This window comes from Exophiala spinifera, assembly GCF_000836115.1.
Source record: "Exophiala spinifera strain CBS 89968 unplaced genomic scaffold supercont1.11, whole genome shotgun sequence".
Lineage (NCBI taxonomy): Eukaryota > Fungi > Ascomycota > Eurotiomycetes > Chaetothyriales > Herpotrichiellaceae > Exophiala > Exophiala spinifera.
Genome location: NW_015622523.1, coordinates 254,891 through 282,037, shown reverse-complemented (window position 1 = coordinate 282,037; position 27,147 = coordinate 254,891). Strand labels below are relative to the sequence as shown.

Genomic DNA, 27,147 nt, shown 5'->3' with positions numbered 1-27,147 from the left:
TGTAAAATTATTTCTGAGTCACGACGACAGAAGCAAAAGAAAAAACATGGACCCTGGATTCATCATTATTCGCTTCACGCCGCAGTTGGAGAAAAAAAAATTAAGCTTATCATCAAGCTTCTTGCTTCCCCAGGATGTTTAATTCCCAGCATTGCGGAGGAAAAATTTGGTTCCGAACCGGCCTGGAAGGAAGTGTCTGACTCTCGCCGTCTTATCTGTACTGCAGTCTCGAACTCCAACCATGGCCAAGGAGCTTCTGGAGAAACCCCTCCTCGTCCTCGACGGAGGGCTAGGGACAACGCTAGAGGACGAGCACGGGGTCAAATTCTCATCGGCGACGCCATTATGGTCATCGCATCTTCTTGTGGAAAACACACCCACACTGAAGACCGTCCAGCAAGACTTTGCCAGCGCCGGAGCAGACATCATCCTCACTGCGACGTACCAGTGTAGCTTTGAAGGATTCAAAAACACAAAATTGGCCCACAAAGATGGTGGTATCGAGCTCGAAGAAGCCAAGACGTACATGCTTTCGGCGGTTGATGTTGCTCGGGAGGCGTTTCGCGGGAGACGTGGCCTCGTCGCGCTGAGTCTGGGTGCTTATGGAGCGACAATGGTCCCAAGCACCGAGTACAGCGGGGCGTATGGATCCATGACCGAGAACGATCTGTTCAACTTCCACATGCAGCGGATCTCGGCGTTCAAAGAGAGCCCCAAGTGGGAAGAAATCGACGTCGTTGCGTTCGAGACGCTGCCGCGAATCGACGAGGTCAGAGCAGTTGTCGAAGTCATGCAACAAGTGACGGACAAGCCGTACTGGGTATCGTGCGTGTTCCCGAACGACGACCAGAAGCTTCCCGACGGAACAACCGTCGACGAGCTGGTCAAGACCATCTTTCCAAAGGGAGCGCGACAGCCTTGGGCCATCGGACTCAACTGTACAAAGATTCACAAGGTTGGTGGGCTCATCAGTGCATTCGAAAAGGCTTCCGCGCAATTGTCGCTTGATCTACCTAGACTGGTTGTTTATCCGGACGGTGCGGGCAATCAAGTCTACGATACGAAGCTCCAAAAGTGGGTTGGAGACAATAGCGACCAGAAGCCTTGGGATGTCCAGCTGGCCGATATCTTACAGGAGGTGACACAGAGGGGCGCATGGAAGGGAATCGTTGTTGGAGGATGTTGTAAGACGACACCATATCATATTCGACAGCTGAAGACGAGACTAGAGGAAATAAAATGATGGTCTATCTACACGGCGAACGAAACACACCGTGGGAATTCATCGCTTGCAACTGCAGAAAGAACAGAATGATCAACAGACGGGGTGGAATTGAAAAGCGTAGGATTCTCTCTATGCTCCTATTTATATGATCATGCTTCGTGATAACGGGAGTCGAACCATCTTACCGCTCTTGCAATCCGCAACCTCCAACCACCCAGCAACCAGCTAGAGCGCAAATTATCTCACACACCCATTGACGGAAAATACTCATGGGTCGAGAGCCATAGGCTCACCACCGCTATCTTCGTTGGCAACAAGTGCATTGGGGGCTTCACCATCGGCATTGCCACCAGCTTCTGTCTTGACCGTTTCGACGAAATCTCTCCTCCTGGTCCCGATCCGCTCCTGCTTGAACTTATCGATTTGTTCTTTGACATCGGTAGCTAATGAACACGTCAGCGACATCTGCAAGCAGCACAGCACAGCCTTGCCGGGGAACATACCAGGAATGACGTCCTCAATTTTCAGGGGGACTCGATTGAAGGGATCATGTGGGTCGCTCAGCAGATGACTGCGAATCGTACTACGATCAATCACAATTTTGCTCACAGGCAATCTGACCGGGTCTTCCATCAGAGTATACATCAAAGGATCAAGATACTCGTCTGGGATGTCCCCAAGATCGGCATCCGCTGCCTCATCTTCTTCTTTGGCCTTCTTGATCTTTTCAATCAGTTGGGCCCACTTGTTGAGTTCCTGTGGCGATTTGAGAACAAACTTCTTCAAGATATTTCCAGCTGCAACGAAATTCCCTGGCTTGTATGACCGTCCATCACGGGCCACAGCCAGGATGAAATTTTCCTTCTCCCCGAGATTGAGATAGACATCGACGATCTCACTGAGCAGAGCTTTTGGGTTGAAGTTATACTCTTGGAGATTGTCGACTTTGAGCGACGTGCTCTTTGGGCCAACCATTGCGTCGAGATTGTAGTCCAGCATATCTGCAAGTCGCTGTACAATTTCGGGCATTGTGAAAGCATCGGCAAGAGCCTCGGTGAACAACTTCAGCATATCCACTGTTTCGTTGGTCAACTGCATGTATGATTTGGCCTTTTGTTTAGCCTGCTCCAGAGCCTCTTCCTTTTCTTGCCGCTGCTGTTGATCTAGACTTGTACCCGCAAGAGCAAGTTCCTTGGACAAGTCATAGATGGTAAGGAAAGATGTAAAAGATTCATCCAGCACAAAAGTGACATCGTTGAGTAAGAGGTTGACAAACCTCACAAAGAATTCCATGTTAACTTTTGCTTCCCGGTGAAGATTGTCCCGGTATACTGGGTTGGGCCAAATACACTTTATGATTTGGAAAATTTCGAATCTGACGTTGAACTTGTCGAAGAACTGCCCGTGGCCACCCATGAACTCGGCCTCGATGAAGAACTTCATCAAAGAATGTAGGAGATGCTCTGTAGCAAAAGGTAAACTGTTGTACTGGTCGGCTAATATGCCCCGACCACCCTGGCGCCAGGACCACGTGCCCCGAAACAGAATCGTCACCAGCGAAGCCTTCAAGTAAGGGTTTCGGATGTACTCCGAATTCCGCAGAAAAGTGATGCACAACATAATGAGCTCATCAGACTGTGTTGGCGAAATGACCTGTGGCATGTTGTACATGATGAAACCAAAATTGCCGCTGATGATGTCTAGGAAATACTCCGGCAAATTCTTGAAATGATCAGGCTCTTTGGGAGACAAAGGAAGAGTGAGCTTCTCTTTCGGAAATTGTCGATGACTAGATACTTGACGAAGGAGCCAGACCGTCACAAATCGCATAAACTGCATTGAGCGTGTTTGAGCATATTCGTCCAGCAAGACGCCCTGTACAGCATATTTGTAAGCCAGTCCCTTGTCATGCTGATCCTTGTACTTTCTGAGGGCATTTTCGAACATGGTCAATTGTGGAGGGTTGTTGACGTATTTGTGTCTTTCGGTCTCAAACTGCTCAATCTGTTTAGCCATATGTTTGAGTTCGCGATCCATGTCCTTCAGCATGCTGCGGGCAGCCTCGGACCCGTAGTGATGAGCAGCAACTGTCAAGAAAAAACACTCTGAAATGAAGTTGTTGGGTCCGTCAAGCTGCTCCTTGTAGAAGGCGTCTGACTCGTCCTGGTCCGCGTTAATTTTGGTTTCGTCTTTGATATCTACCCGGGGATGTCTCCTCAGGTAGTCGACGTCCACACGGTCGAGCTTAGTAAACTGTGCGTCCATGAAAGGCTCACAGAGTTGATCCAGACAAGTATTAACGTTGATCATGAACCCATCACTTGACACTGTTGTCTTGTCAACCCGCATAGCTCTTCGTTTATGATTCGAGTTGACAATGAGAGCGAACCAGTTGAGGACTTGTTCTCTTGCCTCTGGCGAAGAACGGACCAAGGTGTTGATAATGTCAAACAGCTCAGATTGATGCGACCTCAGAGCCATCTGCAGAGACTGTTGAGCGTTTCTGATTCTACCTGGATCCATCGTCCTTGGTCCCGTAAAGTATTGTTTGGTAACCTCTGCTTGAAGCGGGGATATTTGGAAATATGGGCCCAACAAGGTTGCAACCTCTAACTGCGCCGCCGGCACCGACTTGTCGACGAACATGTGAGACTGTGTAATGGCAACAGCCACGGGCTTATACCTTATCAGATGCCGGAGCATTGCGGTGTAACGGCGGTAGTCGCTATCCATCGTCAACTTTGCAAGTCTCCGACTGAGTTCCTCAACGGCTCGCACAAATGTCTGCTTGATTGTATCATCGTCGTCGAATCGCGCCACGGCCTCATCTAGGAAATCCCGGCATACTCCCCGGTCTTCATCTGGATCGGCGAGAAGATGATCAGCCAATGCGGCATCGCCATTGTATTCGGCCCCAAACACTTCCGGAGTGGTCACAGATAGGAGACACCAGCTCATGCATAGTCTCTGCGCCTCCAGAATGATGGACCACTTCTTATTCTCGGGAGTTCGATCTTTGACTCCTTTGCTCAGCCGCGTGATTCTCTTCCAGCAAGCAAATAGCCAGTCGTGTGGCGTAGTTTTCCCAGGAGTACTTCCAGCCTCCATGATCGCTTGTTCGAGCAGATCAATGTTCAGTAACAAAGGCTTTCCGTCAGCCAGGAGCTCTTCCCGTAGCTGTGGCAAGGGGTGCAGCGTCTGGCCGTGGATATCCTTCGTTTGTTGGGAATCAAGGCTCAGGCGGAAGATATTACGTAGCGTGCGGTCTTCCCACTGTTCAATCGTCTCATTAGGCCTGATTGTCTGTCTGGACCCTGGTCGGTCTATCCCATCCATCTCGCGCTTCTGCGGCGTGACATTTGCGGGGGTTATGGTAATGCGTGTCGACGGCGCAGGCGACGGCGCACTGGATGCGTTGATGGAAGGTGAGGCCTGTTCCGTGGGCGTCGCAGGCTGCGGCGTCGAGATCTGAGGTGTAGAAGGCTGAGATGATGGTGCCGACTGCGTGCCATCTTGATTTGAAGCGGCCTCCTCTGATGGCTGTGGCTGCGGCTGCTGCTGTTGGGATTGCTGCAGTTTCGCAAGCCTTTTATTCCGGATCTACAATTTGTTAGAACTTCCCGACACCCACACATCTTACACACCTTGTCCGAGTCCAGCGGAATGTCCGACATGGTCGTGGGAGAGTAGATGACAAATGTGGCCGAGGAGGTGGAAGAGAGATCTTGGGGTACGGATTATGAAGTCGGAGATACAACGAAACGTACAGTCGAAGCGCAGTGACGTCCATAGAAGATGCCTGGGTGCGCAAATCATTGGCCGAATGGCGTTTGATGACAGCCTTGCAGCCTTGCAGCCTTGTCCAGCGAGCAGCCTTCCAGTGAGTCTCATTTAATTTGTACTCGGCACGGATACCAGATATTCATTTACGAGTATATCCAGGACAAAGGTCATTTTACAGAACACGCTCATGCAACCTGGCTCAGAGCCTGACTCTCGATCGATTGTTGCGCCACCAACACCAAGCAGTAATGCAATCTCAAAACAGCTGCCGACAGCCACCACTCTAATATTGCCGCGTGATCTTCAGTTCATCCAACCGCCGACAACCAGGCATAGGCATATCCCGAGCCCTTCTCAGTCTATTTTCGTCGGTGAAGAAAAACCCAGTGGCCTCGTTAATCTCATGCCGCTTCCGATGGACCTCGTTGTCGCACTGATATTTAAGGCTCGAAACATAGTCCACTTCAGCTTGTCGATCCAAATTGCTGAACTGCCTCGATGTGTAGCCATCAACTTGAGCAGGGTTCACAAAATAGTCGATCTTGTATTGTGGCGTCACCCGGCGCATTGTATGTGGAGGGACCGGTGAGTCGAATCGAACTTGTGGTCCAGGATCACTGGACCCAGAGAAGAATGAAGAGAGCAGAGGTAATATGAACAGTAATAACAACGGCAGAAGCTGTGTCAGTGCGGATAGACCGCTGGGCGGGGGGCCGGCATTTGCGTCTCTTGGTCGTCGCCTTGGGGTGCCACCTCCCATGCGATGTACTGTGAAGCCAGGGCCACCGCCCATGTTGAAAACAAACTGCGGTCCTCCAAAACCACCAGGTGCTAAAAGAGTGGGTGAGCTACTGTGTCTGTGCAAATTTGTAGACGACTTACCGAAGCCAAAGCCGCCATTCATCCCTCCACCAAAGAACCTGTTGAAGAGTTCCTCTGGTGATATCTCATCCTCATACATAGGTCCTCTGCCTGAGGAACGCGCGAACCCGCTAAAAGGACTTGCGCCACTCGCAGCACCACTGCTGGAGAAGCGACTGTCCGGATCACCCCCAAACTGGTCATACTTGGATTTCTTCTCTGCGTCGGATAATATCTGAAAGGCTCTCGATACCACTGTTATTGTCAACATTAAAAACTCTGTCGCTGTAGACCTAGGACGTGAACTGACTTTTGAAAGCCTCGTCGGCTCCTTCATATCCATTTTTATCCGGATGGGTCAAAAGACTTATTTTTCTGTAGGCTTTTTTGATTTCTCCGTCGCTTGCTGTCTTCTCAACCGAGAGGATCTCGTAGAAAGAGGTAGGGCTGCATTTTCGTATCCGGATGACTTCGGCCTTCTGTTGAGGAGTATATTTTCGGTCTTGGTTGCCTTGGTTGTGATCTCGTGAAGTTGCTGACCCATTCGCCCTGGCATCAGAGCCAGAGGCCGAGGCGGACATCCCGCAGGCAGTCCTATCGGCGATGAGCGAATCGATATGGATTCGACTTGGATAGCGACCGAACGGGACGTATCAAGGACGATCGGCTCGATATCTCTAGAAGCAGAGTCGTGAAATGCGATCTTTTAGCAAAGGTGGTCTCAAGGCGATGAAGGTGTATTGGCGACGGCCGCTAGTGGGTTGCAAGTTGAACTGCCCGCATCGCTCACCTGTTAAAGCTAAAACACCATGACGCAGTCTCCCCGACCAAGGTACAAATATTTACTCTTGGGTCTTGCGCTCTGCCACATACACAAACTCGGTTGACCAACATGGCTGATCCTCAGAAGCAGGAAGAAGCTAAACAATCGTTCCTTCAATCGGCGAAGAAATGGGGAGGTAAGTCGCCCCGGCGATGTGCAGCTTGCATCGGTTGACTGCTTCCAGAGTATCTACTTACACTCTTGATAGAGAATCCTGTCCCCCCTGCTTTACTTGCTACTCTCGTCTTTGCTCAGCATGCTCGACCTTTCCAGCCACTCCCTATGCTGTTTCCGCCGATGCTCCTCTTTTCTACGTATCTCAATCTTCAGGGATTTAAGATCGACAGCGCCGGCACAACTGCTGCGTTGAGCGGCTCATACTTGGTGCTGGCAAGCCGAAGACGTGTAGGCCTCTTCAACAAGTTTGGTACTCGGGGTATCATTCGAGGAGTCACGATGGGTTTATGCCTGGCCAATCTTGTTGGAGGTGGTCTTGCTTATGGCTTTGGGAGTCGGTCGAAGGAGGATGACAAGAAACGAAGTCTATAAGGAAAAAGCTGACACAACAAACTTATATCGAGAGTCTATCTTCGAGGTTTCAGCGACCTCCAAACACGACTATGCGGTTCATTAAGAACTCGCAGGTGGTTTGCGCGAAGTCTGCATACACGGTTTTATGACAAGAAGACACCCCAGCGTCAGAGGGGTAGCTAAGGAGATGTGTACCCAGATTTCTTTTCGGCACAGCGCATCCTCTACCACGACCCTAAGGGCTCTTGGAAGTTCCAATCTGAGCTTCCTTATTGCCAGGATCATTATCTGACTAACATGGAAGCCGAGTCGATCGATATATAACATCCACGACCACCGCGAGACATATTTGTCACCCGGATTCATGAGCGTCAATCCTCCTCGCTTTGATATCGACCAAGCCAATCAAGTCGTCCGCGATCGACCACACATATCCTCCCGGTCTCTCACTCGACTCACGCTGAACAGTGCCGTTCGCTAAGGAGCCTCCAACAAAGAAGAATCGCGGTTTGACAATGTCTGCTGTAAGCTTTGTGGGGTTCTTACCAAGCAATACCTACGACTCTAGCATACCACAACGATACATGTGCTCCCTTGGTACTAAAGTGTCTATTATATGTCTGGCGGCGGCCCAGTTTCTCAAATAAGGAATGAAATTTTCAACCACAGCTGTTTGTCAAGTATCTAGGATGGAAGATGTGACATCTGTTGTTGCGTAGGTTTGTGGCCGAGACTGTTCTCGTTGTCGACCTTGTGATCACCACACCCACAGAAATGGCCAGCAATGCCAGGTACATGTAGGGAGGTGCCTGAGGTGCCTGAGGTAGGTATCAGAGTCACAAGTCATTCTGCCAGGTCATGATCGACGGATCGCCCTGTCTCCATTTGAAATCCGCCACCCACTTCTTCACCTTCCAGAGCCCACCGTCCTCGACCAGAGTGAGCGTGTAGATGGCCCCAGCCAAGAGATTCGGCGACGTCGCATCGGCGCCTTCACCGGCCTTGAAGTGCTGCGCGACGGCGTACGCGGTCATGGTGGCCGTGCTCGCGCCCTGTTCGAGATTGACTCTGACGTTGCTGATGGCGTGCGTGGTGTCCATGGGTCCCACGCCCGCGAACATCTTCATGATCCCTTCGCCCCCGATGCTCGCCACGCCCGGCAGCTCCATGGTCGCGTCGTCCGTGATGGCGGACTTGAAGAGTGCGTGGTCGTTGGTGTCGATTCCCTGTACGGCGCGGTAGAGGGCGTCGACGACGGCTTCGCGCGCCGCGAGGTTGGGGAGGGAGTGTGGAAGGGTGGTGGTTGTCATTTCTTTTTCTTTTGACTGTCTGCTTGGGCTGCTTAGCTGATTGACTGATCGACTGTCTGGATGCTTGAAATGACTGACCTGATTGACTGGCTGACTGCTCGAATTTCTTGACTGACTGACTGGCAGACTCGCCTAGTCTTATTTGTTATCTTGTGTCTCGACTTTCGTTGTTCTTGGTGACTCGAGGCAGTTCCTACGTCGGGGAACCTACCTATATACCCATTTTCCACCTACCTACCTACCTACCTACTACCTACCCCTACTACCTTATCTATACCGACTTCATACCTCGTACTTTCGTACTTTCGTACCGGCAAATCCGGAACCTCAGTATCCAGTCACCCTTTGGAATGAACGTCCCTCCCAAAGTCCGCGCGTTGTGCATATGTAGGTACGTAGGCAGATCTGCGTACGGAGGACGGAGTACTCGACGTGGAATCATCTTATCTCCGTTTCTGAATCGACCCTGTTCACGGCGGCAGTTGGTCTGCTCTGCTCGGGGACTTTGTGAAGGGGATCGTGTTCGTGGGTAAATGGGTTTGGGTTCAGGGACCTACCTAATCGTAGACCTTTGAACAAGTATTATAGCGTAACCCAAAACAAACAATACGCACATTCGGCCCGTCGGCAGTACGAATAGGCATAGTCTTTGATCGTGAGCAGCGAATTGTGTGCGGCCTTGAACCGAGTGTCATCGTCGCGATTGGAGAGTTTGGTATAGTTCGCAATCGTACAGTTAGTTACCTTCGTCCCACATACAATAGTTCTGATATACGGCACGTTCGGCCCGAACGTGAAGTGGGTACCACTACCTACTGGTAATGGTGCGAGTAAGTGCCTCGAGATACGTCAAGGTGCTGTAGAAAGATTACCAGGAGGTCTAGGTGGGTTGTCGGCGTAGATCAGATCATCCCTTGTTGGATTCAAGAGAGAGAACCTCTTTTTTCGACTGTTGTTTCGTTTTCGGCTTTAAGACATCGGAATTATGGAGATAAGAATGGAAAAAGAGAAGTGCCGAGTAACAATTGCTTCCATCCAGCTATTATGCATTGTAGTTAGTAGTGGTACGACTACGGAGTATCTACATCGAGAACAAGGGAGGACGAGTGCCATCGATAGTACGTCAGTCACATAAACATACTTACTTCCTTTGCTACCTTGCTCACAACGGGAATGAAGAGAGAATGTAATGGAACGAGCAACTTGCTTCTCTACCTAGCTAGCAAGGAGATGTTATGTCCAAGTCTTAGATTAGGTAGATACTGAAGTACCTGGTACGGACTGTACTTAGAAATCCCAAATGACAGGAATGTTCCTTTCCAGCCAGCCTCTCCAAGCAGGCAGAGTCCTCTTCCTCTCCGTACCACTTGTCTGTTGCAAATCCTCAATCGCACTCGCCCAACGAATCAACTTGTCTTCCGCCCATGCCGTTTGCATAATCGCCAGCCCAAAAGGCATACCGCTTACACTCCTCACGCCCGCCGGGAGTGTGACCATAGGGTACCCTGCCTGCGCTGCGATCTGGTACGTCTGCCCGACGTCCGGAGGGACCAAGAGCCCGTCGAGCTTCCGTCCATTAACAATCAGAGCGTCGTCGATGCCATTACGCGTCGAGGTTTGCGAGAACTCCAGCGCCTGGAAATACGTCTCGTCCATCACGCCCTTCGAGTCCAACGAGGCCAGAAACCCATCTTGTCCAGAGTAAAATGCCGGTATGCCCAGGGGCCACTCGTAGCCACCTTCGGTGCCGTCGTTGGCGTAGTTGTACGCCACCAAGTCGTCGATGGTTCGCATGTTGGTGTTGGAGAGCTCCGATAGATACTTGTTGATGTTGTTGTAGAAGTCGACCTTCACAACCGTGTACTCGGACTCGTTGGGATATCCGCGGGTGCTACCATAGTCCCAGTTCCAGCCAGTTGGAGACACAATGGTTTCGTAGTCGGTTATCTCGGTGTTGTTGATGATGGTTGCACCCGCAGAGCGGATCAGCTCAACCAGCTCCAGGAGCTGATTCTGTTGTTCTTCGTCCGCATACACCCAGAAACTTTGCCAGGGAAGGCCAAAAGTTGCATTGACGAGAGCGCCCTTGGTCGTCATGAACTGTGTGTATCCGCCATTGGGAACCTGCTGGGCGGACGTATAGTTGTCGAGTAGATCGACTCCATAGATGGCATCGAGTGCATAGACAGCATCGCGGACACATCTACCGAAGGTACCCACCGTATCTTGGTGTTCGGACTCGGGAATGACACCAGCTCGAGACGTTAGACCTACGGTAGGCTTGATGCCTACAATACCGTTACGTTCCGCCGGGTTGATCACGCTGCCATCTGTTTCGGTCCCGAGGGCAAATGCGATAACATTCGCCGAAACAGCGACAGCACTTCCCGAGCTGCTCCCACCAGGGTTCGTCGTGAGGTTGTAGGCGCTCCGACACTGGCCGCCACGAGCAGAGTAGCCCTCTGAGTAGTTGTTACTGCGCATATCGGCCCACTCGCTGAGGGACGCTTTCCCGAACAGGACAGCACCGGCGTCGCGGAGTTTGGAGACAACATAAGCATCGCGGGGCACGATGCTCCCGATCAGAGCCCAACTGCCAGCCGTAGTCTCCATTTTGTCTTTGGTGGCAATGTTGTCTTTGACGATGAACGGGATGCCATGGAGTGGCCCTCTGACCTTGCCCTGCTTTCGCTCATGATCCCGGGCTTGGGCAATGGCTATCACATCGGGATTGAATTCCAGTATTGAACTGAACGACAATGTCAGTCCTGTTTCACATATGTTGCGGCTGCCTAGCGCGTCCATACCTGATATAGTTTTGAGTCTGATAAGCCCTCTCCAGGTAGCATAGGACCAGCTGCGTTGAGGTGACTGAACCATTACTCATCGCAGCTTGCATCTGGTCAATTGTTGCTTCCTCAAGCTGGAACCCACCACATCGTGACATGGGAAACAGCGCTGTGGTATTCGCATCTTGCAGTAGGGGGAAGACATCGGCGGACGAAAAGCCCCAGAAGGCGTGGGCAACCTGAAGGAGAACATGAAAGATGAAAATGAGTCGTAGTTTCACCATCGTTCTGCTTGTGCCGAGCTAGGGTGGTGATGGCGATGCCAATAGGCAATGGCAATAACTATGGCGATAGCTCAGAGAAATAAGTAGAAAGAGACTTGTGCAACCCAACCCGCACTCCACGTGGGATTACCGCACACATGTCTAGTAATGGTACGTCTATCCGGGGACGGTTTCTAGGGCGGACAAGACCGGCCATGTTGGATGCATCGATGTGCATGAGTTGTATCCCAGTTTGATCGATAAGAAAGAATCACTGCCAATGGGAGAAAACGACGAGGTCGATGCCCTTGCAGGAGTGGAGCTTAGCCTTGTCCGGAGGTGATTACTCAGCTAGACCCCTTCAGGAACCGCATCAAGGTTCTCTTGGCCTGCAAGAGATAACTGAAAAAGTCTTTGATGATTCAATAATGGGGGAAATGTTGTTGTTTGTCTTGCTGTTAGCCATGTCTCGCCTGAGTAGATGCGCTTCGACCACTAGGATGAAATGGAGTGCGCCTCTAGTCCACTCGTTCAAACCAAATCAGCTCTTTTAGTGCCGGTTCCATATGAAGACCCATCCTCACGGCTCTACCGTTCTCGAAGACGAATTCGGCTCGGATATCCTCGAAGCTCTCCAGATCCAGGGACCTGTGGAAGTGAGCTACGTACTCCGTTTGATCCCTAACATAGTCAAAGGTTAGAAAGAACCTGTCCGAGCGATCAGTCGCGTCTACGAAGAGCTTGCGATCTTTCATCTGCACTACTAGGCTGTGATAACCAGGATTTGTGTATTCGCCTGTGAGGGTATCAAGTTGTTCTATTGGTGGATCGGAAGGCCTGACTGTTGAGCCAGTATCCGGGTCGGACTGTTCTTGAGTGGAAGTATCACCCTTGTGATTGCTTCGAAAGCCATCATGGCTCTGCCTGGTCCTGTCGCTGGTGGCCGTACCGTCGGCTTGGATAGGGAGCCTTAGCTTTTGCGGGTTCCGCGGTTTGGGTCGTGTCGGTAGCTGCGCCTTGCGTGGACCATTATTGCCGTCAGTCCCCAGCACACTATCGATCAGCTCTCGAGCCAAGATCGTGGCTAATCCTGTACCATCGTTCGAGTTGGTAAGTATAACGGCGCCGAACATGAAGTCCGGTAAGAAGAAGAAACGGCTCGCAAAGCCATCGATGCATCCATCGTGACCAATTACCATGACCCCGCGATAAAAGTACACTTCATGGCCGGCAGCGTAAAATTTAGGAGACGTATGCTTCTTGAGCCTTTGCATGCTCGGGTTCGTGAAGGTACGCAATCTAACAAGACCTTGGTACAGACTCTGAGTGATTGGCGGTTCGTGGTTCATAAGCGCCTTGACCCATTTGACGAAATCGTTAGCACTGCTGATGACTGAGCCTGCCCCTTGTTCAGCCGGACAGTCTGGGCTCTCGTATATAGTATATGCTGACTTGCTTTTGTTCCAGGAATATCCCGTCGCGATACGATGGCCATGGCCCCTGCTTCGTGCCATCAAAGGTTGCAAGCTCGTCGACGGCATATTCAACGGTCCAAAGATGCGATCTTGTAGAAAGTCCGAAAAGCGCTGCTGACTTTTCACTTCAACCAGATGCGTTGCCACAGTGTACATCATGTTACAGTACATGTACTTCGAACGTATAGGTGCAGCGACTGGTAGGTTGCGCAAATTCCTCGTCACTGAGCGTGCGTCGTCTGGGTGAGCAGCTCGTGGGCCCATAGAAGAGCTGTCATGACTGTGAATAATCAGTTAGGAGCTCACAATGGAGGGTATGTTTGTGGATCCCTATTACGGAGGCATGCCACTTCTATGGCTTAATATGTCCTCGACGGTAACGGCTTCGGTATATCCAACGCCCGACATCACGAAGTCGTCCGGCAGAAGCTCGGAGAGAACGGCTTCCCAGCGAACATCAGGATACCGTTCATCGTCATCGACCAACAAGCCAACACATCCGGCAGTCAACGATTTTGAAGACGACGCTATGTCGAACAGGGTGTCTGGAGTGCATGGAACTACCGGGTCGAGAGTTGCGCTGCCATAGCCCCGGCTAGCGATTTGGTCATTCTGCACCAACGCAATCGAGACTCCAGGCACATGATGTTGGCTCATCAAGGCCTGGACGCGGTTTGTGAAGACCTCAGACTGGAAGCTCTCCATTGTCGAGATTGTTCGTAGGACAGAAACGGCACTAAATTGCTATTGACTTGAAGCTTTTGTGTTCGACCCATATGGTCTTGTTCCGTCACCGTGACTGCGAGAAGGTCTCTGGGCCTCATTGCTCCAGCAAGCTGAGAGACTAGTCGTTTTGGTTGAAAGATACTGTAGCTTGCTGCTTGACAAGTGTTGTGGGAAATCTGCTCGTGGCTCAAGCCCAATCCGGCCGAGGTTGATGCCGCCCTGTGCTGAGTCTGTGATGTTGTTGGTCGAATGAGGCTGCACATTCGGGCCTCAATTCAACGTGAAATTCGCCGAACTCACCGCGGCAGTTGTCGGCAAATTTGTCAAGTCGCGTGAAGACTCGATGACATCGGGCTATGCATAGGAGGTAGGCATTTAAGAGGAGACCACCTCCTGCATGATGACCAGTCTGAGTAGCTTCTGAAGTGAGACGTCTCGACAGCTTGTCCGCTTGGAATGTCTGCGCCGAAGCTCTGCAACTCATGCCAGACCAGAGACTGCCTGGGCAGGCTGGATGAGCTCTGTACAACTAAGACCACGGGTACAGTGAGAATCCATAAAAGCTGGGAGAAATTAGTGCTGTCTGCCTCGAGCTGCGACTTTTGCAGCCTTCTGCGCTACAATGTTCTTAAATCATGGCGATACAACGGGGCACATCCAGGGCCCGGCGCAGTGGTGTTACAAGTGAAAATACACAAAGAAGGCTTCCAACGTCACGAAATTGAACTGCGTATCGGAAACTCCCAGTTCACCAGCTACTACAACTGGTGCGACGAGAACAGTCGTCGATGGCCGTCCGAAGGCTCGTAGCATGTCTATGAGAAAACACCTGCTCGAAAAAGCTGACTGTATCAGGCACTCCTCCTTGTGCAGAGGTTGACGAGCACGCATTGGGCCCGATTATTGTCCACTGGTTGAAAACATGTACGACGACCCATAGCCATTGTCGACGCTTGACTCCGACCTCCTTCTCTGCATCACAGCCTCTCCTCGAGGATGTTAAGAGATTTAGAGGAGCCTCGAACCCCCGTTGCTTCGCACCGACGAGACTGTTGCATATTTTTCAAGATGGAGCATCTCTGGCTTTGCGACTAGTGCTCTCATCTGACATTTTGGAAGGGCGCATCAACGATGATTCTTCAATTGACCAAAGCCCAACCTATCAGTGGATAAATTACGTTGCGCTGAGTTATAGCTGGGGGAATGGCCAGCGGGACTTCGTGACAACAACTCAGAACATTGATGGTTACTTTGTCAAGGTCGATTTGCAAGCTCTGCCGAGAACGATTCGCGATGCTGTTCTACTCACTCGTAGCCTTGGAGTATCCTTCCTGTGGATCGATGCTTTATGCATCATACAGCCGTCCGAGCAAGATTCATCGGATTGGGAAGTGGAAAGTTCTATGATGAAGGAGGCAAGTTTTGTTTCTTATCGGATATACTTCCTGCTTAAGAACTGAAGCGTGACGATTTTTCATGACCCCGAAGACAATCGCTTTATATCCTCAAGCACTAATCCATTGCACCCAGGTATACTCAAATTCGCTGCTCACTGTCTTGGCAGAGAGCGCACCCAGCGTCGATTTTGGGTTGTTTGCGAAAAGGCCGGCGTTCGAGTTTGGCCTCCGGACAGTGTCGATCATGGAGGGTACATTCAACTTTTCCCCCGAGGTGCCGGACTTTTCCACATCGGTGGATAAATCCCCTCTTAATCAGCGTGGGTGGACTTTTCAAGAGCGGCTCCTGCCTGGACGTACAGCACACATAACTCAACATGGAGTCTTCTGGAACTGTGTAGAGCTTGCTGCGTGGGAATTCGATCGTCAAGGACGCTCCACTGGTCCCCAACTCGGCAGATATAGTAGCACTCTGCACATGTACAGACGGTGGAAGCTGGAAGAAGAAGAAGAAGCAGCCGAAAGTTTCAACAGAGTCTCTCGCGCTTGGATTGGACTGTGTAAGCAGTACTCGACTCGACAGTTCTCCAAGCCTACCGATAAGCTGCCAGCTCTCTCAGGAATAGCGAAGCTTTTCCATGCCAAGTACTATGCTGGCGCCGAATACCTGGCCGGTGTGTGGTCCAGCGAGCTTCCTGAAGCCCTGGCATGGCATACAGTCTTCAGCACAAGTCAAGTATCGCGTGTCTCAGAAAGCGGAAAGAATAGTGGCCTTCCAAGTTGGTCATGGGCATCGGTGCAGACAAAGATTGAAACACCTCTCGATGAATACTTTACGCCTTCAGGCAGGGGATACTCTGCAGAGGTGGTGAGCGTCAATGTCGAGCGAGCGACTCGAGACCCGTTTGGGCACGTCCGTCGTGGCGTGTTGCGGCTGAAAGGCCGTTTCAAGTTTCTCAAGCTGCGTACCCGCGGGTTTACAAGTGTGCTCAACGAAGCGAGAGTGGTTTTCACCACAATCATCGACGGAAAAGAGTACGGAGAGAATGAGAACAACGCGATCCACATCGACGAGCCGAAACATTTGAATGAGATGAAAGGGACACAAAGGACAGAATTCTTGTTGCCAGCATTCATCCTGTTCGAGAATAAGACCTGGGACCAATGGTTTATTCTATTGCTAGAACAATCAAGAGTCATCGGCGAAACTAATGTGTATCGTCGTATAGGTCTGTATGTGACCTCACAGACTCGCGTTGCCGAACCGGACCTGAAGCAAGGCTGGGAGGAGACGGAGATTGACCTTACCTGACGGTTTTTGGTTCCTGTTGGAATGCTGGGCTCAGTGGCTTCTACCGCTAAAAAAGTCATACCTATGTTCATCGTTTTTGAGGCAGAGAGTCTGGCCGTATATTCATTCGGACTCAACTCCACAGGGTTGAAAGTGGTGAGATTCTTCAGAGTGCCCAGTGGCAACGAGTCTAGACCGATGCCATGATCCAGACTCCATCCGAGAGATCGATCCGACCCGCCAAACCCCATCAAGCTCCGGCACAGGCTTGACAGTAAGATTTTTCCTATCGCCGTAGCCTTTTGGGATAACCGTGAAATGCTATTGGTGCGACTCGACGCCCACTTTTCGAACCGTTTTTTCCCTTTCACTCTTTCCGCACCGCAACTTTCCAGCACCGTAGTTGAGATTGACGGAATCAGCAATGCATAGAGGAAAACAAAGTCGATTATGACGCTAGCTGGTTCGGCGGCGGCGGCGGCGGCCACTGCCTCCAGCCTGCCGTCTTTACGCTCGCCAGAGTTGGTCACCGAGAGGCAATTGAAGAAGGCCTTGCAAAGTTTACGGTTACTCTATCGACCACTCCCGACTGTCTTCGACTTTAGAACGGCTGGGAAGCCGAAGACATTCATCCCCCCCATCTCTACACCCGTCGGGGACTCTGGATATGTATCTGAAGACGGTGAGGGTGAGGGTGACGGCGACGGCGACGAGGACACCTCGGAAATTACACTCAACACGGTTGGTGTGATGGACGAGTTCGACAAACAGCTTGCCACACGCTGGTTGACGACCTTGATTGGCCGGGCCGAAGAGATGACGCTTCTATCGGAGAATGTACGCGACCTGCTCGTCGAGGAGGCTGCTTCGGTGCTGGTGTGCTTCAACAGGTCCTCTGCCGCCTCGCCCGACGCCGACGAGGAAGCCCTAACCAGAGACTTCACCTTTGAGGTCCAGATCCCGCCGCCCACCTTCTCGTCGTCTGCAGGCGGCCAACCCCACCACCAACAACTTTGCATCCGACTCAACGATGATCCGCTGAAAGGTGACGATCACACCGATGTCGGTCTGCAGACGTGGGGAGCCTCGATTGTCCTGTCGGAATTTCTGTGTCGTTCAGCCTCTCATTTCGATCTAACGCGCTCCTGTCTGCCGTCGGCACCGCGCATCGTCGAACTCGGCGCCGGCACCGGCCTGATCAGTCTCACCCTCGCCAAACTCCTACCAACCCTCGGGATCGAGAGTGCCACCGTCGTTGCGACAGACTACCATCAAACCGTCCTTGCCAACCTACGGGCGAACATCGCATCGAACTTTCACCTTGAGATGGACGACCTGCCACGACAACACGCCGACATTCAAACGTGCACGCTGGATTGGGAGAAGCCGCACAGCGACGCGCCTCTGGACAAGAAGGCAGACGTAATCATCGCTGCCGATGTGGTGTATGAAGTCCACCATGCGATTGCTTTGCGCAAATGTGCTGCACATCTGCTGGGCCCTCGAGGCGTGTTCTGGTTGCTTTTCTCGGTACGCGGTAGCGGTCGGTTCGAAGGATTGGTCAAGTCAGTGGAGGCAGCATTCGGGTCAGCTGTCCAGGACGAGCAGTTGAAAAACGAAGTCGGTCGTCGTGAACTGCAAATCCTCAGAACCGAGCATCTTGCCAAACAGAGGGGAGTGGGCCGAACAGACGAGAGCGAGTATCGACTGTTCAAGATCGGATGGGTTGAGCCAACGGGGCCGGAGACCACGGTTGGAAGCATCAGCATTGCACATGACAAATAGACCGAGGTGATACCCCGGTTAGACTTGACATAGACTCGGAATGGATAGATTCTAGATAGATAGATAGACTAGACCAGAATAGACCATCGATAGATTGGCAATAGGTAGAATAGATTCAATCAGTAAATTTTGCGTATAGAGCGAAGCACTCACAAAGATGAGCTTATCCCTTTCTTCGCGCTGAAAAGCCGAATGAATATCTCCACCAAACCAGAAGCATTGTAGCGCACGAGAGGCTCAGATCGAAGCTATGACGTCTATAGTCTGAGTAAGTGAACTACCGGTAGCTGCAAGGCAAGACAGCGCTACTTCATGATGCTTCGTTAAGAGACTTCCAAAGCGCGTCGAACCTTTTCACCGATGCCTTTTAATCGATGCAGGGGCTCATTGGAAAAGACAAATCGGATAAAATGCCGGCCATGGACGTCTCCCCAGCCATCCATCGAGGTCGCGCAAACTCCCTGGTCCAGGAGTCGCTTTGAAGCGGTGGCACCGTCAATGCCAAAGTCGCTGACACGCAACAATAGACTCCAGCCGCCAGCCGGCACACCTACGGGGAGACCGTCCAATTCCGATAGGATAAGATCTCGCCGGGCCTGTAGCTCGCCCACATACCCTGACATGGACGCGGACGATGCGGATGACTTTTCCAAGGCAATCGCCACGGCTTCTTGCGCGATCCCGACAGGGACAACGACGTTCGCCATTGATACGGCAGCAATGTCCTTGGTGAGATCTTCGGGGCCCACGATCCAGCCAACTCGCCACCCGATCATTCTCAGTTCTTTGGCGGAAGATCCGATGACGACGGTACGTTCCGCCATGCCCGGCAAGCCCACGGGAGAGATAACGGGACGTCCATCGAAGACGAGACGTTCCATGGCTGTATCTAGGATAAGGAGAAGGTCACTTGAAACACACAACTCCGAAACGAGAAGCCAGTCTTCGTGGTCCAAATAGCCGCCACTTGGCATGGATGGCGACATGAGCAACATGGCTGTGGTTTTCTCGGTAACGGCAGATCGCAGCACTTCGCGATCTAATTTCCACTCCTGCCCGGGCTGGAAGGTGAAGGGAACAAGTTTTGGCACGCCCCCGGCCAGAAGCACACGGTTGATGAGCCCGCGGTAAGTTGGGTCCGTCATGATGACTTCGTCGCCTTCCTCGATTGTCGCCAGAAGCACATTGAGGATGCCGGAGAGACCACCGGCAGATATGACACAGTTACGGTCGCCGGTGTACTCCACCCCAGACAGCTGGGACACGTGCTTCGCCGCCACATCGCGCAGGCGGCTTTGGCCGGTAAAGGGGAGATAACTGTTGAACTCGTCTCGATGGATGGCTTGCTCGGTAAATTCGAGGGCCTCTTGGTCCGGGGCTATATCAACATCGAGATTCTCCAGGCGGAGGTAGTCTGAGTTAGAGGCATCGGCGAGATTGCCCATTTGGTCGACACCAATGCCCTGGATGTGTTGCAGGCGACGAGGACGATGGCGAGGCATTGCGACTAGTATGGAGAGTACTTGTACCACAACGTACAGTTAAGGGGGAGAGACAGAGAAAGGAGAAGAAAGCAGGAACTGGTACCACAGGGTAAGTAGGTATGTAAGGTACTTTAGGTATGCATAAGATCTTTTTTGTTATCCGGAGCCGACCATGTTAAGTACAGCTTTCGACAGGCCGAAGTCGTCGCTTCCGATATCCGACAGAAGTATGGCCGAGTCGGTTATCGAGGCGTGTCGCATACTCGAGGGAGGTGAGGATGTCGATGTTTCCGAAAGGGCGTCGGCCTCAAGTGTCACGGTCAAGAATGGCCAGGATGCGCCAGATGATCAGTTACTCCCCCGTAGCGTCCCCTTGTACGGTCGATCAAGATATCTGTGATGCCAAGACAGCCTTTGCTCGACACCTAAAACTTTTCTCGCTTCGCGTTTCAACTTCCTTTCTTCTTCAAGTTATTATCGGTCCTCAATATACCCTTGTTATTGCCTTGAACTTCTCTGTGGCTATTACATATTCTCCATGGACCTAAATGGAGTAGCCCTTCTAATCCTGCCCGCCTGCTCTGCTCTGCTGTCGATTTAGATTGCATTTGTAAGAGATCGTGGTGGTGCTGGTTCGCTTGTGGCTTACACATTTACTCATTGAATGATTTATTGCGCGCAGTCGACCACATTTCTGGTCTCCGAGCCATGGATACTCCCTTTTTGATGGTCAGCGGTAATCTTGAAGATCTTGATGTGATCTGAGAGCTATCTACCGTACTTTGTCTATCGCAATCGCCCAGGCCTGAGCTTGTTCTTGACTTTCCTGTAATGAAGCGTGCTTCAAAAATGCTCAGATGGACGAAGATGTCCCTAGTTCTGAGAGCACCGGATACTTACAACATCGTTCAAGGCGAACAACGGTCGAACTCGTAAACTATTACCTCGTCACAGGCACTTTCGAAGCTTCATCCATCTATACACCGTGATGGTTGTTGTCAAAATCATGCCGAGAGAAAATTTCTAAAGAAGGTATTGAGAATCCTTCTTTCTCTATCTTGTTTCGCCCTATCTCTAGCCTTTTTACAGGCTTTGTGGGGATGGGTCCTCTCTGAGGAGATACATTCCAGCTACTAGCGGCGCAGTTCTGGTACTGACAATACAGACGTTTCTGCGAGGTGCCTAGTGAAGAGCGCGCCCGACATGCCGGGGCGTATGGTCGTCACCGATGTTTTGTCTCGTGTTCGTTGTAGCCCAAACAGCTTTGCTGATGTTGATACTATCGATCCAGCTGCTTCTCCTCAGAATCTTTTAGTAGCATTTGGCGCCACGGCGTGATCTTTGCGATAGGGCCGGCTACGCATCTCCAACATAGAAATCCGTCTGGTGGGATTTGAGTAAATGCGGCTCAGTGTTGTCTCAGATGCGAGTTGAGCATAGGAGCTTCCACAATTGGGCCTAGCCTCCGGTTGCTTCTCGATAGATGGCAATCGATTTGTTGCTTCCCGACGTAGCAAAGCGTTCGGCTTTGTGCGTTGATATGGCGGTTGCGTCCTTGGGCAACCATTTGACACACCAGAGACCTTTGTCACTCTCACTATGAGTGGCTACACATGTCCTTCGCTCAATGTCCCAGACTTTGACCTTTCCATCGAGGCTTCCACTGAGAAGGTATTGGCCAGTATGGCTCCAATCAAGGCTCGTAATCCAAGCTGCATGTCCGCTGAGGTTGGCGACTTGTTCACCGGAGGTGTGATCATACAGAGATATCACACGTCCATCCCCAGCCGCGGCAAGCATTGTTGAGCCCGGAGAGAACTTGACCGACCGCACAGGTTTGATGAGACCAGGGAGTGAATGAAGCAGGCGCGAGGTAGCTGTAGAGAAAACGTAGATGTTTCCCGACTCGTGACCGCTGGCTATGAACCGTCCGTCTGCGGACTGGATCCAAACATCAGCCTTCGTTCGTGCAGAGAAGCTTGGAAGTCATACCATATCGACCGAGAGACCAAAACTGCCCTTGGTCTCAAACTCTCGGATCTTTTCCTTGCCTCCATTCAAATCCCACACATTGACACGTCCGTCTTGTGTTGTGCCTGCAAGGTACTGTCCATCGCTAGACAGCGTTACGGCCCATACATGCCCACCTTTTCTAGGCCCTTCGTTCGGGATGTCGCCATCCTCTTTCCACATGCCCTCTTCATACCTCCATACCTTGACTGTTCCATCGAAGCCGACACTTACGGCCCTTATACCGGACCCGCTGGTGACGATATGGTGGCAGCCAACTTTGTGAGCATCTTTCAAAACCTGGGCTATCGGGAAGTCCTCCTCGGCAGTGGAATGAACTTTAATTGAGGGTTCACCCGATCCAGTGAGGATCTGAGATGTGGTCACGGCCAAAGCAAATACATCGGTGATATGTGCTGACGTGTGTCAGTATGCTTCAAAACACTCTGGGGAGACTTACCATTATCTATTGTGTGCTGAGAGAGATATTGCTTCGACTGTGCAGGGCGTTAGTCGTAACGGACTGTAAGATGGAGAGGCTTTGAACGAACCATCTTAAATCAAGAGAATGCATCTCCCGGGGGTTTTATGGGACTCCTCTTTTGCTAGGCGCGTCGAGTCCAAGGTGTGTATGGAGAGACTGTCATTGCGCTCCAACAGAGTCAAATCGATGCCGCAGTCAAAGCGCGGGCACAAAAATATTGAAATGACGTCATTTTCGAGGTATCGTGGACATTTAAATCTGTGCTCATTAACAAACTTCATTCAGTGTCGATGCCTCGGTGGACATCACAGCAACTACCGGATGAGACTTCTCTATGCATCATTGTGTACGCTAATATGGCCACAACGATAGACGCTCGATATCACGGCTTCCTATCCGCATGATCGCCCGAAAGAGTCCTGTACTCATGGATGAACTGGTCGAATTGAAAGCAAACCAATGCAAGGTGCAAGTACCAGATGGCATAATATGTTGTCCCATCAACTACCATCAGCCTCACAAAAAATTGTCCCTTGTTGACGTCTACAGTTTCCGTGGTTGACAGGCTGTCACCTGTGTAGGTTTTGTTCTAAAGTGCAATATTTATGGGTTTTGATGTTCATATATTGTTCTATCTTCAGCTTACCAGCGATTGCCATAGTCTTGATTGAACCGGAGGGCTCTACAAAACTGGATTGATCTGGATCATTCTGAAATCGAAGACAAATACAACGAGATAAAGGAGAATGCTTTTTGGTTGAGAAGATTCGAACATGTCTGCAACTCGACTTGTTCGTTTGTCATACTCATGATTCTCAACAAAAGTTTCCTCAAGACTGTCCAGGTCAGCCACTTCCTCACGTATCATACCATCGAAGCCTTTTCCATCGTCTCACGCAGAATGGCATCCACGAACCGGTCAAACTTGGATTCCGAAACCATCTCTACAATCACCCAGAAAGAAAAAGAACTCACTGATTTTGGCCGCTCTGCCAATTCTGGTCCAACTGCAAAGGCTCGGTCTCACACCGCGGAATCTCTGACCCGGTAGACCATATTCTCCATCACAAATGGTGAGAAAGAATGTTGTCGGTGATCGTGTCAAAGGTTAGTCTACTCCGCTGCTGAGTTCGTTTCGACTAAAGCCAATAAAGACGACCGGACACAATCAACCTGTGAAAGGAGCTCCTACTGCACAGGCACAAAAACACACCGGCGACCCCATCAACGCCAAGATCTTGTATGATATTACGAAGGGAGAAACAAAGGTCAGCGGTACCGGAAAGGCCTTGCCAGGTGGTCCGACTTCACATGCTCAAGACGATTTGTCCAAGGAGGAATATAAACTGGTGGAATAATCGCTTTTCGGTGTTTATATCGTGAAAGTTGACCTTATATACACGTAAAATGTTGTACATGTTTATCTTCGTTGCCGGCTCGCAACAGCAAGGGACTAGACCTCCAGTGACTCATCTTATAGGAGTGTGAGACTTTTGGAGCGAATGTCTCTTGGGAAAAGCAACTGGTGCCCTCCAATGCAGACTCCAAATCTTTGCAGAAACAACTCTGTTGCTCGATTCTGCCCAGGAACCCGTTCAAATAGCTCAAGGATATCGCTATTTGCTGAAGAAGAACTGTCCCGAATATCGCACAGTGACCCAGTCTCCGTCTTAGGGGTGATCTCCGTGGTGTCCACCAATGACTCCGTGGCCATGGCGCCCTGATTGACGGTGTCGGACACAAAGCGCTGCGGACGTACGAATCTGTCTATACTGGAATTCTCCAGCGAACATCGGAATGGCATCGGAAGGCCGCCGCTCGTCACCGAACGGATGGGTATCGTGGGCAAAGTGTTCTCCTTTGGGTGCTATGAGGACTGGCTGGTTTCAAGATTTACTCTGCGCAGCCATCTCTTTTTCTTGGGCGTCCCGCGCATTCCAGCTGTCATATATCTCTGACCCAGTATGTTAGCAAGGTTTCCGAAGTTCCTTTTCTTGAGCTTACCAGCAACGCAATATGGACATAAGGTATGAGCTTTCTTTGGTCGTCCGCAGCCAGGGCAGTTATTGACAGCTTTAACATCCTTTAGAGCCTTTCCAGCCAACTGTCGGTGTCTTTTCTTCATATGTGAAGTCTTCTTCTTGGGCACTGCTTTCAGAATCCCTTCCCAGATATCAGAAACCAGACCAGGTATGTTTATGGCAATTGAAGGAATCGCAATGGACGCGGAGATGATAGGCCGGGAGGACCATGGTTGAATGGCTGTTGAAAATGCGGTTGCGCTTCGTCGGGAAAGAAGTCTTGAGACGGGAGTACCGAAGATAGAGACGGTTGAGGCCATGGTGAGCTTCCTCTGAGGACGGCGGGATGTCTGTGTCTACAATTACCGCCGTTCTGGTTGTCCGACAACTTTTTGATTGGAGCTTTGGAAGATCTTCGTGGATCGCTAGAGCCACAAAAATATCCTGCCGTTTTAGACGACTGTCATTGCTGCTTTTGCGCGTCTCAGAGAACTGCTGTCCCCTGTCTACTTGACCTTCTCACTTGTTCTACATCTGAAAGGCATGGCAGACTTTCCTAAATTTCCGCGAAGAGATACACGCTCAAGCTGTTGTGATGATTTCTCCTCAGCAGATCCGTGACCGATCATAATCGAGAACGAAAGGGACTCAGAATCATGCTCTCCTTCTGCCAGCCTACTCCTCAAATTTACCTAGATGAATACATTGGCATTGGTTTGCATCTTCGACGATCAAGTACTATACTTACTCAGGCAATTAACACAAGCGCAACAGTATCGAGCTAAGGTTCAACCCTAACGATTGATATGCTAAGCTAGCCAGGTACCTGCGTTCATTCAATGACTTCGTTTACCTTCCCCTGTTTGTTTAAGTGCTCGCCTTCTCAGCAACACTCACAATCCAATCTACCACGCTCTGCATGGCGCTGTGATTCGGACAATGATCCGCCTTGATTCTCGTAACATCGACCTTCGACCCACTTTGCTCTTCGATGATATCGATCCCTCGCTGCTGCACATCGGGCGGAATACACAGGTCGTCCTCACACAGGAGATACGAGACGGGAATATCCTTGTATCCCGCATAGGTGAGCTGATTGACGAAGCTGGGGGCTGAATGTTTCGGGAACAACTTGACAAGGGCCGTGGCTTCGTCCAGTGGGATTGTCTGCAGGATAAGCGACGCTGTCTTTTCCGGGTTTCTATGCGTCATCCATCCCGAGTCCTATTCCGTGTGTAGTATAAGTTCGGAATCGTTAGCACATACACTATCTGGTACTTTGGACGCAAGGGAGAATGAGAAAGAGGAAGAATGAACTCGGTAAATGTCAACGGTCCATGGGATGACGAATTATTTCTGGAGGTTTTTGTCGTTGTCGTTGTAAGTATTGAATGTTGCGAGTTGCGCATTGGGTATTGCGAATTGTGAATTGCGTGGCGATGCGTGATGCATGTTGTGTACTACTTACATCAACATCCATCTCAACCTGTTGGTCCTGTGGCCCCTTTGAAAGAACGTCCACTGCCGTCTCGCCTACGCCGGGCACAAGACAAGTCATGTACGCCAGTCTCGCGACGCCACCGGGGAGACCTCGCGCACTTCGGTCCGCGACACTCAAGCCCTTGGTGCTTTGTGAGACGGGGACACCGCCGTACGAGTGGCCTATGATGACGACCCTGGTACCTTGGTCCGCGAGACGCTCGGCTTCGGTCGCGATGTACGCTGCGTCGTCGTACATTGTGGGAGGACCACCACCTGGACCAGTCGGACGGCCTTCTGAAGCAGACAGGCCGACGGTGGGCATATGAAGACCCTGGATATTGTACCCTTTGGCTCGGACTTTTTCGAAGACGGGGTCGTAGAATTCCGGAAGGGCAAAGGAACCCGGCACGAAGAGGATTGCTGTGCTAGGAGTACTCGCCATGGTGGGAGAACAACTTTGCGAGGCGGTGTGAGCACTGAGCTGAGTGAAGAATGTGGTACTATGGTATCAAATGGAGGGGAGGGCCGAAGTGGTGCATCATATCACCAGGTACACACCTATATAAGTATATCGAAACCCGTCGCCCTTGGGTCTCGCCCATCAGCGCCTTCACAACGTCTACTATTGCTTACCTGTGACTGCTGGACTATCGGGTGAATAACATGCCGTGACTCCCCGCGGGGTTGCCTTCTCTCGCATTCGCTACGAATAGGATTCTGGGGTGGGATTTACGTAGGCGGCCTCATTGAGATCTTCATTGGCGGTTCAGATATGGGGGGCGTCTCGACTAACTTTCGAATACTTTGGTGGCTATCTTGCGGATGTGATTCGTGTCAGAAACAAGGTCCCGGCCGCCAAGACGGGCACAAAGTCGTACCTTTCGACAGAGGTCTAGACTTGGCATGGGTACGAGGCGCGCAATACTGACAAATGCGTGTCAGAAGGGTCAGAAGGGTCAGAAGGGTCAGAAGGGTCAGAATTTAGTGGCTTGGGGGTGTTCTGAAGTTTTCGAAGATCGAGAATCATACCCTCTCGAGAGGTACAGTACTTCCTCTCTTACTCTACCTAGACAACGACAAACCTGATCGTCATTCACGGGATCGAACAGTGAGCCACTGCGTGGGCAGTAGAAACGAGCTTGCTCGTACCGGTCACTTCGGCTCCACAACAAAGGATCTAAGGACCGTTAGATTTGCCATTGTTTCTAATCCGGCTGGTACTCGCATCGAATTTGTCGAAGTGAACACATGGTCCGACCGAACTGGCCGGGGGACCAGCAAGGTATCACCGAGTGGAGGGTTCTCGATAGTAGTTTGTCCTGGGGTTTCGATTCCTGTGAAACCAATAGCTGCCACGCGCCAATGCTTCAAGGTAGCAGATAGAAACTGTACTTTGAACGAGCAGTT

At 51.1% G+C, this 27,147-nt stretch overlaps 12 protein-coding genes across 12 annotated transcripts; 4 read left to right on the top strand and 8 right to left on the bottom strand.

Moving 5' to 3' along the window:
- Nucleotides 1-241: 241 nt before the first annotated feature.
- PV08_11936 (uncharacterized protein) lies at nucleotides 242-1,243 on the top strand (the record flags this gene model as incomplete). The annotated part of the gene is made up of 1 exon (XM_016386243.1): nucleotides 242-1,243. One exon carries the CDS (start codon nucleotides 242-244, stop codon nucleotides 1,241-1,243), a length of 1,002 nt encoding a protein of 333 aa, XP_016230051.1.
- Nucleotides 1,244-1,492: 249 nt separating this feature from the next.
- Nucleotides 1,493-4,899, bottom strand: PV08_11935 (uncharacterized protein; the record flags this gene model as incomplete). The annotated part of the gene is made up of 3 exons (XM_016386242.1): nucleotides 1,493-1,668; nucleotides 1,729-4,825; nucleotides 4,870-4,899. 3 exons carry the CDS (start codon nucleotides 4,897-4,899, stop codon nucleotides 1,493-1,495), a joined length of 3,303 nt encoding a protein of 1,100 aa, XP_016230050.1.
- A 392-nt stretch (nucleotides 4,900-5,291) lies between these two features.
- On the bottom strand, nucleotides 5,292-6,450 carry PV08_11934 (uncharacterized protein; the record flags this gene model as incomplete). Its single annotated transcript, XM_016386241.1, has 3 exons — nucleotides 5,292-5,839; nucleotides 5,891-6,124; nucleotides 6,180-6,450. The coding sequence occupies 3 exons, from the start codon at nucleotides 6,448-6,450 to the stop codon at nucleotides 5,292-5,294; spliced, it is 1,053 nt and encodes a 350-aa protein (XP_016230049.1).
- A 311-nt stretch (nucleotides 6,451-6,761) lies between these two features.
- On the top strand, nucleotides 6,762-7,241 carry PV08_11933 (uncharacterized protein; the record flags this gene model as incomplete). Its single annotated transcript, XM_016386240.1, has 2 exons — nucleotides 6,762-6,828; nucleotides 6,901-7,241. The coding sequence occupies 2 exons, from the start codon at nucleotides 6,762-6,764 to the stop codon at nucleotides 7,239-7,241; spliced, it is 408 nt and encodes a 135-aa protein (XP_016230048.1).
- Nucleotides 7,242-8,059: 818 nt separating this feature from the next.
- PV08_11932 (uncharacterized protein) lies at nucleotides 8,060-8,533 on the bottom strand (the record flags this gene model as incomplete). Its single annotated transcript, XM_016386239.1, has 1 exon — nucleotides 8,060-8,533. One exon carries the CDS (start codon nucleotides 8,531-8,533, stop codon nucleotides 8,060-8,062), a length of 474 nt encoding a protein of 157 aa, XP_016230047.1.
- Nucleotides 8,534-9,820: 1,287 nt separating this feature from the next.
- PV08_11931 (uncharacterized protein) lies at nucleotides 9,821-11,606 on the bottom strand (the record flags this gene model as incomplete). Its single annotated transcript, XM_016386238.1, has 2 exons — nucleotides 9,821-11,282; nucleotides 11,341-11,606. 2 exons carry the CDS (start codon nucleotides 11,604-11,606, stop codon nucleotides 9,821-9,823), a joined length of 1,728 nt encoding a protein of 575 aa, XP_016230046.1.
- A 497-nt stretch (nucleotides 11,607-12,103) lies between these two features.
- PV08_11930 (uncharacterized protein) lies at nucleotides 12,104-13,765 on the bottom strand (the record flags this gene model as incomplete). Its single annotated transcript, XM_016386237.1, has 2 exons — nucleotides 12,104-13,340; nucleotides 13,398-13,765. The coding sequence occupies 2 exons, from the start codon at nucleotides 13,763-13,765 to the stop codon at nucleotides 12,104-12,106; spliced, it is 1,605 nt and encodes a 534-aa protein (XP_016230045.1).
- A 1,662-nt stretch (nucleotides 13,766-15,427) lies between these two features.
- Nucleotides 15,428-16,495, top strand: PV08_11929 (uncharacterized protein; the record flags this gene model as incomplete). The annotated part of the gene is made up of 1 exon (XM_016386236.1): nucleotides 15,428-16,495. One exon carries the CDS (start codon nucleotides 15,428-15,430, stop codon nucleotides 16,493-16,495), a length of 1,068 nt encoding a protein of 355 aa, XP_016230044.1.
- A 429-nt stretch (nucleotides 16,496-16,924) lies between these two features.
- On the top strand, nucleotides 16,925-18,259 carry PV08_11928 (uncharacterized protein; the record flags this gene model as incomplete). Its single annotated transcript, XM_016386235.1, has 1 exon — nucleotides 16,925-18,259. The coding sequence occupies one exon, from the start codon at nucleotides 16,925-16,927 to the stop codon at nucleotides 18,257-18,259; it is 1,335 nt and encodes a 444-aa protein (XP_016230043.1).
- Nucleotides 18,260-18,582: 323 nt separating this feature from the next.
- Nucleotides 18,583-19,761, bottom strand: PV08_11927 (uncharacterized protein; the record flags this gene model as incomplete). Its single annotated transcript, XM_016386234.1, has 1 exon — nucleotides 18,583-19,761. The coding sequence occupies one exon, from the start codon at nucleotides 19,759-19,761 to the stop codon at nucleotides 18,583-18,585; it is 1,179 nt and encodes a 392-aa protein (XP_016230042.1).
- Nucleotides 19,762-21,201: 1,440 nt separating this feature from the next.
- Nucleotides 21,202-24,578, bottom strand: PV08_11926 (ribosomal protein L32; the record flags this gene model as incomplete). Its single annotated transcript, XM_016386233.1, has 3 exons — nucleotides 21,202-21,684; nucleotides 21,736-22,169; nucleotides 24,242-24,578. 3 exons carry the CDS (start codon nucleotides 24,576-24,578, stop codon nucleotides 21,202-21,204), a joined length of 1,254 nt encoding a protein of 417 aa, XP_016230041.1.
- Nucleotides 24,579-25,125: 547 nt separating this feature from the next.
- On the bottom strand, nucleotides 25,126-26,182 carry PV08_11925 (uncharacterized protein; the record flags this gene model as incomplete). Its single annotated transcript, XM_016386232.1, has 2 exons — nucleotides 25,126-25,482; nucleotides 25,727-26,182. 2 exons carry the CDS (start codon nucleotides 26,180-26,182, stop codon nucleotides 25,126-25,128), a joined length of 813 nt encoding a protein of 270 aa, XP_016230040.1.
- Between the last annotated feature and the right edge of the window lie 965 nt (nucleotides 26,183-27,147).